The 12,213-nt window shown below is 42.6% G+C and overlaps 1 protein-coding gene across 1 annotated transcript in view; it reads right to left on the reverse strand.

Moving 5' to 3' along the window:
• Positions 1 to 3,079: 3,079 nt before the first annotated feature.
• Positions 3,080 to 12,213, reverse strand: part of LOC124798832 (cytochrome P450 6k1-like) — a 52,604-nt gene continuing 43,470 nt past the window's right edge. Inside the window, exons 6-7 of the mRNA XM_047262362.1 lie at positions 8,774 to 9,025; positions 3,080 to 3,246 (exon numbers count right to left, since the gene is read on the reverse strand). Coding sequence (XP_047118318.1) covers positions 3,080 to 3,246; positions 8,774 to 9,025 — 419 coding nt within the window. The remainder of the gene's footprint in view (positions 3,247 to 8,773; positions 9,026 to 12,213) is intronic.

A 12,213-nucleotide genomic window follows, 5' to 3' on the forward strand; every position in this document is an offset into this window, starting at 1 on the left:
TATGAAATACTTAATTACAAAAGTCCATGATAACATTTCACTATCCATAAAAATAAAAACTGTAACAATTTTCATTAACACCAGAAAAGATGGTAATGTTAATATCGTAAGAATATGTCTTTGATGCTTTGCACCAACTGGTTGTGTTAGCTTGGTTTAATCCCAAGTAGTGGTCTTTGGGAGTGATGGGCAGGCGACAGTCGTAAAAAGTCAAGTGTTGGACTAATTTTCTTGTAAGATGGAGTAATACATTATTTCATGAGCCGATAATTGTGAATACCGTGCCTAACAAAAATTTCAATTTTTATAATTGTACAAAGAAGAAAAGAAATGCCATATTATCAATTACGAAATCAGTGATTATTAAGAAGAGACCGTCTGTAACAAGATTTGCTTTATTTCAAAAAGGGAAGTGAATAGTCGGATAAATTTAACTTGGCAATAAATAACGATGCTTTATTATCCGCTAGTTAATATCTTTGCTGAAACTTATGAAACTTGGGCGTCTTGAAGAATCATGCCCCAAAATATACTGGATGACGAACTGAGCCACGAATTTATTCGAAATATCTGGATGAGTATTATTATTGACTTCTAGTTTATGCAACAACCAACACTGGAACTTCTATTCTACAGTGTCATTTCCCATCGCATACTTACATACATTTACATGTCTCATAGCGCAGACGAAATGTTACTGTTAAAATTAGAGAATTTCAGTAATTGCTCTTTGACTGGTCTTTGCGGCGAAATTGTTTCCATCCGCCACCATTCGAAACTTTCCGCGTCACATTGACGTGCGTTTTTGTAGTCACTCGGCTCACAATATTGTTTTTAACACAATTAATGTAATAAAATTCTCTACACAACAAGATATGCTTATACTTGCGTAGGTCTTTCTATCACTATTTTAATTAATCCAATTATTGATACAAGAACTAAGCCCATACTCAGTGGACAGACATACCACTACCACGTGTCAAGGATTTGCATAGTTGAGTAAAATTTTGAAAACTTCAGTTGGTAATGCACGAGACATGAAAAGCAGGTCAGCACGGAACTGACAGGCAGAGAAGGACTGTTGATGTTGCAAGTAATACAGCCGCAAGGCAGAGTTAACTGCTACACACCATAAGAGCTGGATGTTCAATGTGCCACTGCAGCAGAGTGACTTCATAGAGAGAGAAGGACGCCGTCATTGCGTTGCCCAGACCATGCAGAGTGGAAGAATAACCATTCAGTATACTGACTTCGCAGAATCTGTTCGCCACTGCTCCTGGACGGTGAAGTTCAGGAACACTTCAGCTGCAACTAAGGTAATCAGAGTGGCTCACCAGATGAAAAAAGCATACCCAGTGATGTCATGGTTGCCCCACAGTGGCATATCACACGGTAATTTATACATATTACTCCTGTTGCAGTCGAACAATGCTAATCTGCAGCCAATGAGCCCAGAGGCGGGACCTGTGTCGGTCTGGAATGTACTCAGTTCGCAGCTGTCCAGCCTGGTGGTTGGACATGTCGGTATAACTCCTGCTCACCTAGCTGTCTGAAGTCTTCGATGGAGCAACAAGTCCTATCTGAGGATCACAGCTGCCGTGAGCGCCACAGCCGTCGACCGAGTCAAGACTAATGGGGTGTTGCTATCCGCTTGGCTTTCTGGTGGCCTAACCAGCAGGCCCAAGACCAACATCTGTCATTATGAGGGCCCCTCACCTGTCTGGAGGCCACAGGATAACTCATGACGAATACACAAACTTCTAGCAGAGTTTGTAAGTCTCTTCCTGGATGACATCTACAATGTGATCGAGCATGACCCCGTGTCCAGCCTGGTGGTTGGACATGTCGGTATAACTCCTGCTCACCTAGCTGTCTGAAGTCTTCGATGGAGCAACAAGTCCTATCTGAGGATCACAGCTGCCATGAGCGCCACAGCCGTCGACCGAGTCAAGACTAATGGGGTGTTGCTATCCGCTTGGCTTTCTGGTGGCCTAACCAGCAGGCCCAAGACCAACATCTGTCATTATGAGGGCCCCTCACCTGTCTGGAGGCCACAGGATAACTCATGACGAATACACAAACTTCTAGCAGAGTTTGTAAGTCTCTTCCTGGATGACATCTACAATGTGATCGAGCATGACCCCGTTACCCACTTTCTACGGCTGCTTGCGACCGTGGAGAGCACGGATGACAACGCCAATACGGCATCGCCAGAGCAGCCCCATGATGTCACTGGACGCTGTCCAAGTGGCTCCCTCTGCCGTTGCATTCGAGGCAGCGTGTCTCATCCTGGTGTCACCATATTCCGATGAGGCATGTCCCACCTCTGCCCCGTCATTGCTGCAAGCAGCCCGTAAATAAAGTCAACTGTGTATCTTTGAACAGTAAATGTCTACTACGATAACGATGTTTCATTAGTGGTTCCGGGTGCCAGAAAGGCGATCTCACACATAGCCAGTGTTACCCGACGTCCAGGGGTGGTGGTCCATCAAGATCCTGACCTCGACGACCTACCACCATCATCAGGGCCCCGGCCGTTACAGTTTTCTCATTTAATGAGGTTTCATACATCCAGATTTGCAATGGACTGGATTTGCGGGCAGTTTTTGAGATATGCCTCAACATTGCAGTTTGAAGAGCAGTCGCAGTTAAAGGTACAGATGTGGATCCCAAAAGGGTTTCGGTAACCAACATCCAGACTGTATAAACATTCACATCATCTTACTCAGCATTACTGCCAAAGATAACTTAAATAACAGTAGTAAAATTATTTGTTTCTCGTGCCAGGCAACACTTGCCGAAGGGGCAGAGTTATAGTGTTCCGTTATAGAGTTTATTAATACAGTCAAAAACATAAATGTACAAAAACAATTAACACAAAAGAAATTGTAAGGCAAAAACTTGATTTTCGAACACAGTGTGAAAACAAAGTGATGGAAAAGAAAAGGGTACGCGTAATGAGCGATATGTTTGTGCCACTTCTTCCTACTGAAAGGTTTCAGATTCGTCAGAAGAACACATGAGTCCATATGAGATGAATAGCTGCTGCTGAAGCACATGTGATATAATGTCTTCGTGACTAGCTCCGCTTTGTCAGTTTCAGCTGTATGCCGTCAGCAGAACCCAGGTTGAAGGATTTCGCGCTGAAGCGCAGATTCGCTCTCGTCTTGTCGCAGGTCTCAACGTTGAACTTGGAGAGTATCTGCACTAGGCCTACTTTGGTTTGTAGCAGACCAAATCGCATTCCTGGAACAAAAAGATTATTTCAGCACAGTTATTTGAGCATCCCATCGATCTTAACCGCGATTTTTCGCTATGATATGGAACGAGACAGTTTCACAACTATTGGTTTATAGCAGGCTTCTTAATTTAAAAATATGGCATAATGCTTACCATTTACATGATCGTCCGAAGTAACTTTTTTAGACACAGTAATTTACACTTAACAGTGTTCAAACTCGCTCTATATCTCTCTCAAACATATATTCAGAAATTCTTCAGTGGAGCAGAACGAGTAATCAAGAAGATATTACTTCAATTTATGTGTGAAGTTAATTTTTTATCTACTAGCTTACAAACTCAGCATTGCCCGAGTATTCGTTTTGGCAATTTAGTATTAGAAACTAAAACAAAAATTAACTGTGTTTCTAGTGAAGTACCGAAAAAATTTCGTTTCCATTTTCGCCTACAACCGTCTGCGCTTAGCAGTTGAATACAGTCAGAAGCACTGCCAGGTGTCAAGAATTTTCTTTATTTGACTCGACTGTCGAGTGTCTTAGTAGTGAAGAATAAATCTATTCAAACTTCATGCATGCTGCGGCAATTTTTCAAGATCTCAGTGCTCATGACGTCATATCCGCTGATCTATGTCTTATATAATGATATAATTTTGTGGGTATATTCAGCAGCATATGCGGATACTGTCTGCAAATTATGTTGTGAATGGAGTTGGGAGCAAAATATTTAAACGTCAAGCATGATGCGGCAGTTTCTCGCGCATCTCATAGTTTATGACTTCATACTTTTGATCTATATGTCATAGAATGATGTAATTTTGTAGGTACATTCTGCGGCATATGTGGATACTGTTGGAAAAATGTGTTGAGAACAGAGTTAGTAGAAAAGAAGAAATAAATGTAAACATCATGGACGATGCGACTGTCTTTTACGCATCTCTTGAACTATTTGTGGTACCATGATATACTTTTGTAGGTGCATTTGACGGCATATGTGGACACTGTGAAATTTATTGCGAATACAGTTGGTAGTACAGAAGTAATACGTTTAAAGGTCATGCACGATGCGGCAATTTTTCGTTATTTATGACTTCATGTCTCTTGAACTGTTTTAGGTAGCTGGTTCTTGCCCCACAACGATTGTTCCCTGGCAGTGAAGGATAAGTTTGGTTGAAATCGCTACACACACACACACACACACACACACACACACACACACATAATATGTGTGGATTAACCTATTAAATTCTTTACATCAGTGGATGGGTGGTCAGAGTCTTATTGCTAAATAGTTCATTCTTGCTGTGTCATGCTAAGACTACGTGAAGGGCAGTGTAAGTCATCTGCCGTTCTACAATTATAATTACTTATAAATGTTGCTGTTATCAAACTGAGGGACTGTTGACAACAAGCTTCAAGTGGGTGTAAATGTACAGTAAGGCTGCTGTAAGTATGCCCAGCTGTTAAAAGAGTTTTCTAGAGAATTTTGCAGATTGGACACCACTAAGGGCTTCAGTGGACACGAGAGCATAATAGTTAATCAAACAGGCTGTTCGACGATGATAAATCTGTGGTATGTTTAGAAAAGAAAAGCTGAAGCCGTCACAAAACTATGAAATCATTGGTTGTGCACAAAAATTTTATACACTACTGGCCATTAAAATTGCTACACCACGAACATGACGTGCTACAGACGCGAAATTTAACCGACAGGAAGAAGATGATGTGATATGGAAATGGTTAGCTTTTCAGAGCATTCACACAAGGTTGGAGCCGGTGGCGACACCTACAACGTGCTGACATGAGGAAAGTTTCCAACCGATTTCTCATACACAAACAGCAGTTGACTGGCGTTGCTTGGTAAAACGTTGTTGTGATGCCTTGTGTAAAGAGGAGAAATGCGTACCATCATGTTTCCGACTTTGATAAAGGTCGGATTGTAGCCTATCGCGATTGCGGTGTATCGTATCGTGACATTGCTGCTCGCGTTGGTCGAGATACAATGATTGTTAGCAGAATGTGGAATCGGTGGTTTCAGGAGGGTAATACGGAACGCCGTGCTGGATCCCAACGGCCTCGTATCACTAGCAGTCGAGATGACAGGCATCTTATCCGCATGGCTGTAACGGATCGTGCAGCGAAGTCTCGATCCCCGAGTCAACAGATGGGGACGTTTGCAAGACAACAACCATCTGCACTAACTGTTCGACGACGTTTGCAGCAGCATGGACTATCAGCTCGGAGGCCATGGCACCCCATACCATCACGCCAGGTGATACGCCAGTATGGCGATGAGGAATACACGCTTCCAATGTGCGTTCACTGCGATGTCGCCAAACACGGATGCGACCATCATGATGCTGTAAACAGAACCTGGATTCATCGGAAAAAATGACGTTTTGCCATTCGTGCACCCAGGTTCGTCGTTGAGTACACCATCGCAGGCGCTTCTGTCTGTGATGCAGCGTCAAGGGTAACCGCAGCCATGGTCTCTGAGCTGATGGTCCATGCTGCTGCAAACGACGTCGAACTGTTTGTGCAGATGGTTGCTGTCTTGCAAACGCCACCATGTGTTGACTCAGGGATCGAGACGTGGCTGCACGATCCGTTACAGCCATGCGGATAAGATGCCTGTCATAGATATAGACTGGGACACTCAGATGTTTAGGACGGGTGGTAGGGACAGAGCATCGAGTGACATTATACTGAGTGCACTATCCGAAAATTACCTCGAGCAATTAAACAGAGAACCGACTCGTGGAGATAACATATTGGACCTACTGATAACAAACAGACCCGAACTTTTCGAATCTGTATGTACAGAACAGGGAATCAGTGATCATAAGGCCGTTGCAGCATCCCTGAATATGGAAGTTAATAGGAATATAAAAAAAGGGAGGAAGGTTTATCTGTTTAGCAAGAGTAATAGAAGGCAGATTTCAGACTACCTAACAGATCAAAACGAAAATTTCTGTTCCGACACTGACAATGTTGAGTGTTTATGGAAAAAGTTCAAGGCAATCGTAAAATGCGTTTTAGACAGGTACGTGCCGAGTAAAACTGTGAGGGACGGGAAAAACCCACCGTGGTACAACAACAAAGTTAGGAAACTACTGCGAAAGCAAAGAGAGCTCCACTCCAAGTTTAAACGCAGCCAAAACCTCTCAGACAAACAGAAGCTAAACGATGTCAAAGTTAGCGTAAGGAGGGCTATGCGTGAAGCGTTCATTGAATTCGAAAGTAAAATTCTATGTACCGACTTGACAGAAAATCCTAGGAAGTTCTGGTCTTACGTTAAATCAGTAAGTGGCTCGAAACAGCATATCCAGACACTACGGGATGGTGATGGCATTGAAACAGAGGATGACACGCGTAAAGCTGAAATACTAAACACCTTTTTCCAAAGCTGTTTCACAGAGGAAGACCGCACTGCAGTTCCTTCTCTAAATCCTCGCACAAACGGAAAAATGGCTGACATCGAAATAAGTGTCCAAGGAATAGAAAAGCAACTGGAATCACTCAATAGAGGAAAGTCCACTGGACCTGACGGGATACCAATTCGATTCTACACAGAGTACGCGAAAGAACTTGCCCCCCTTCTAACAGCCGTGTACCGCAAGTCTCTAGAGGAACGGAGGGTTCCAAATGATTGGAAAAGAGCACAGATAGTCCCAGTCTTCAAGAAGGGTCGTCGAGCAGATGCGCAAAACTATAGACCTATATCTCTTACGTCGATCTCTTGTAGAATTTTAGAACATGTTTTTTGCTCGCGTATCATGTCATTTCTGGAAACCCAGAATCTACTATGTAGGAATCAACATGGATTCCGGAAACAGCGATCGTGTGAGACCCAACTCGCCTTATTTGTTCATGAGACCCAGAAAATATTAGATACAGGCTCCCAGGTAGATGCTATTTTTCTTGACTTCCGGAAGGCGTTCGATACAGTTCCGCACTGTCGCCTGATAAACAAAGTAAGAGCCTACGGAATATCAGACCAGCTGTGTGGCTGGATTGAAGAGTTTTTAGCAAACAGAACACAGCATGTTGTTATCAATGGAGAGACGTCTACAGACGTTAAAGTAACCTCTGGCGTGCCACAGGGGAGTGTCATGGGACCATTGCTTTTCACAATATATATAAATGACCTAGTAGATAGTGTCGGAAGTTCCATGCGGCTTTTCGCGGATGATGCTGTAGTATACAGAGAAGTTGCTGCATTAGAAAATTGTAGCGAAATACAGGAAGATCTGCAGCGGATAGGCACTTGGTGCAGGGAGTGGCAACTGACCCTTAACATAGACAAATGTAATGTATTGCGAATACATAGAAAGAAGGATCCTTTATTGTATGATTATATGATAGCGGAACAAACACTGGTAGCAGTTACTTCTGTAAAATATCTGGGAGTATGCGTACGGAACGATTTGAAGTGGAATGATCATATAAAACTAATTGTTGGTAAGGCGGGTACCAGGTTGAGATTCATTGGGAGAGTGCTTAGAAAATGTAGTCCATCAACAAAGGAGGTGGCTTACAAAACACTCGTTCGACCTATACTTGAGTATTGCTCATCAGTGTGGGATCCGTACCAGGTCGGGTTGACGGAGGAGATAGAGAAGATCCAAAGAAGAGCGACGCGTTTCGTCACTGGGTTATTTGGTAACCGTGATAGCGTTACGGAGATGTTTAATAAACTCAAGTGGCAGACTCTGCAAGAGAGGCGCTCTGCATCGCGGTGTAGCTTGCTCGCCAGGTTTCGAGAGGGTGCGTTTCTGGATGAGGTATCGAATATATTGCTTCCCCCTACTTATACTTCCCGAGGAGATCACGAATGTAAAATTAGAGAGATTAGAGCGCGCACGGAGGCTTTCAGACAGTCGTTCTTCCCGCGAACCATACGCGACTGGAACAGGAAAGGGAGGTAATGACAGTGGCACGTAAAGTGCCCTCCGCCACACACCGTTGGGTGGCTTGCGGAGTATCAATGTAGAAGTAGATGTAGATGTAGATCTCGACTGCTAGTGGTACGAGGCCGTTAGGCTCCAGCACGGCGTTCCGTATTACCCTCCTGAACCTACCGATTCCATATTATGCTAACAGTCATTGGATCTCGACCAACGCGAGCAGCAATGTCGCGATACGATAAACCGCAATCGCGATAGGCTACAATCCGACCTTTATCAAAGTCGGAAACGTGATGGTACGCATTTCTCCTCCTTACACGAGGCATCACAACAACGTTTCACCAGGCAACGCCGGTCAACTGCTGTTTGTGTATGAGAAATCGGTTGGAAACTTTCCTCATGTCAGCACGTTGTAGGTGTCGCCACCGGCGCCAACCTTGTGTGAATGCTCTGAAAAGCTAATCATTTGCATATCACAGCATCTTCTTCCTGTCGGTTAAATTTCGCGTCTGTAGCACCTCATCTTCGTGGTGTAGCAATTTTAATGGCCAGTAGTGTAATAATTTTACTTCATGTTTAGTTCTCGTGCGGTATTACGCTGATAGCCTTAATTGAAATGTGAGTACTCACCTATGCAGTTTCTCGGGCCCTCTCCAAACGGAATGTAGACGTAGGGATGCCTCTTGGCCTTCGCCTCTTCAGTGAACCTCTCGGGGTCGAAGCGCTCTGGGTCCGGGTAGTGCTCGGGGTCTCGGTGAAGCCCAAATACGGAGATCATCACCGGCGTGCCCTTGGGGATGACCATGTTGCTGCCGGCGAACTTGTAGTCCACGCCGCACTCGCGATTCAGTATCGGCACAATGGGGTACTTCCGCAGCGTCTCTGCGATTCACATATACAATATTTATTGTTATTAGCAGCCACTAACTAAAAACCAATTTTGGGACAAACTCACTGGAAACAACAATGACCATAGAATACCTAGGAGTAACCATCCGGAGCGACCTGAAGTGGAAAGACTTCATCCACAGTTGTAGGTAAAGCAGTTGTCAGGCTAACATTCATTGGAAGAATCTTCAGGAGTTATAATTCATCCACGAAAGAAATGGAGTGTAAAACATGTGTTCGACGAATTCTTTTACTCATCAGTATGGGACCCTTATTATATTGGACCGATAGGAGATGGTGAAGATCCGAGGAATTGGGCACGTTTCGTGACGGAAACCTATATTCGGTGCGAGAGCGTTATGGGGATGCTCAACAGACTCTAGTGGCAGATGATACAAGAGAGACATTGTGCATCACTGGGAGGTTTACTGTGCGTATTCTGAGAGTGCTGTAATCCCCCAACTCCTTCCTTCTTCCAACTATTGTCCACATTAAACAACGCCCAGTCCAAGTAATGAATACGCAAAGTCTTTTATGAAGATTTGAGACGAGCGAAGGTTACAATGAACTTTCAAGTTTAGTTGACTTGTCATGTTGAGATGGCTCCAGTTCTACTTGTCTAGGCGTCTGATTCTTGAAGCTGAAAATCTATTATTAGGTCCTCACGGTTGGTTTGGACTAGATAAATTGGAAGACTGCGGTTGCAGAATTTTCTACATAAATGTTTTTTCCGCTGATTTTAGTATGTCATAACAGTATTTTGATTTCTCACATTAACAAAGCCGAAGTTACATTGTTCGCACCTAGTATACAAAAAATACGTCCGATCACATCAGAGGCAAGCTTACGACTCCCACACTATGTGGAAATAAGAATAATCCAAAGGATTTACAATTTTTCTTCACAAATGAATTCCTGCTAGCTTTCGTTACATTATTGATTTCGATTATTATTTCAGAAATGAATCCAGAAGTAAACATAGCAAACAGTACAGGATTGCGTAATTAATAATAGAAATTTTAAGTTTGCAAAGAATTCGTAATTTCAAATGTTTGTAAAATAAATAATTTTAACTGTACATTCAGAACTAGTACTTACCGATTATAACATCGAAACTAAAATATTTTATGAAGTAATTCCTTTTCATAAATTTTAGTTGAAATATAACATACCGTGTATAAAGTTTTCAGAAAAGCAACTGAGATAATAATAACGTGTCCAAAATTCTAAAAAAAAAATAATACTGGTATCGGCAAGTACTGTTGAGGAAAAGTAATGCTAGAGGAGGATGTCACGTTACAGAGTACTTTCGAAGAATAGTAGAGCATATTACCGTATTTTAATGTACAAGCTTCCGCTTCGCAAATTCCCCTCTCCTACGATTTTTTATTTATTTTATTAATATCGCGCTTAATTCCCTCTCCTGGTTCGTTCTTCCTGGAGCGGCCTTCAAATGACTTGACAATGAACAACAGTGGACACAGCGATACTCGGCATAAAAGTATTTCCGTTGTCACAACATACAGTAAATTTTAAAAGTGAGATTGCAGCCGTATTTCTAGGTCAGTTTGTTACAAGTCGTCATAATGTCGAAACAATTTTTAAACTACACGGCAAAATTTAAATTTAATGTGTTATCTTACGCCGATACAAACGGAGTGAAAGATGCAGGAAGACATTTCTCCGTTGATCCTAATTCAACGCGGTGTTGGCGGAGACAAAAAGATACATACGTGGCTGCAAAGAAAAGCTCCAAAACTTTCCGTGGGCTTAAAACAGAGAAATATAACAAAATTGATAATGGTGTAATTGCTTATGTCAATGAACTTCGGAATGATGGTTGTGCTGTCACTTGCGAAATGATTCAGAACAAAGCTCGCGAGATAGCTGCCACGCTAAACATTGACAGAAAGGATTTTAAAGCAGGTATTGGTTGGGTTGATTTGTTTTACAAGAGAGCAAAATTTCAGTCAGGAGAATATCTTTGTGCCAGCGTTCACCTCGAGACTACACAGATAAGGTAATCGAGTTCCATTGTTACGTAATACAAGTGCGACAGCAATATGACTATTCGCTCTCCCAGGCTGGTAACGCTGACCCGACACCAGTGTTTTTTGATATGCCATATAATACCACCATTGCTCCAACTGGCTCCAAAAGTGTCCCTGTGAAGACGACTGGGGAGGAGAAACTAAGATGCACAGTGATGATGTGCATTACAGCAGGTGGCAGTAAACTTCCACCGTATGCCATCTTTAAAAGGAAGACATTATCAAAGGACACCATCCAGTAAAAAATTCACTGACGAATTCAGGAAAAAGTCAGGATGACAGCAGATTTGATGGTGGATTGGTTGGAGAAAGTTTGGGGATGACGACCAGAGGCATTATTGCAAAAGAAGTCCCACCTCGTCCTGGTCGGTTTACGGGGTCATCTGGTAGACACTGTAAAGCAGAAAATGAAACGGATGAATTCCCATCCAGTCATCATTCCTGGAGATTTAACGTCCATTCTTCAACCTTTAGGTGTCAGCTTCAACAAACCTTTCAAAGAACATCTGTATTCAGAATGGATGGCGTGGGGATCTAATCAGCTGACTCCAAGGGTCGAGATAAGGAAGCCATCAATACCGAAGATGTGAGTGTATAATAGGCGCATGGCAGAAAATTAGTGTAGATGTTGTTAAGAAGAGTTTTATAAAAACTGGAAGTTCTTGTGCCATTGACGGTTCTGAGGCCTACATGTTGTGAAATAGTGAAACTGGAGAAGATGATGTGTTATCTGAGCCTGAAAATAGTGACGATTTTGACGAAAGCGAGGCCGCAGAATAGTGAGAGAAAAGAAACAATGAAACAATGCACTGCTGCTCTTCATTGTAGGCATAATGAATCCGTAGTATGAATCCAGTTATTTCGTGTTAATCGAAAACAAATACCCGTAGGTACCACTTTTCACAAATTACCGTAAATATAACTTTTACCAACCTAATGCATCAATTCCCTTCCTTTCTAGATTCATAGAAGCACCATTCTACTACTCGCATAATTTTCTCCCAATTTTTTATAAGAAAATGCTTCGAGAAAAAAAGGAAGGGAATTACCCGATAAGATACCGTACATTGTCCCTCATACCATTCGTGAAATCGGAGAAAGAAGATGCAGTAGGCGAACATGGAAAGTCGG

This window comes from Schistocerca piceifrons, chromosome 5 (assembly GCF_021461385.2).
Source record: "Schistocerca piceifrons isolate TAMUIC-IGC-003096 chromosome 5, iqSchPice1.1, whole genome shotgun sequence".
Classification (NCBI taxonomy): domain Eukaryota; kingdom Metazoa; phylum Arthropoda; class Insecta; order Orthoptera; family Acrididae; genus Schistocerca; species Schistocerca piceifrons.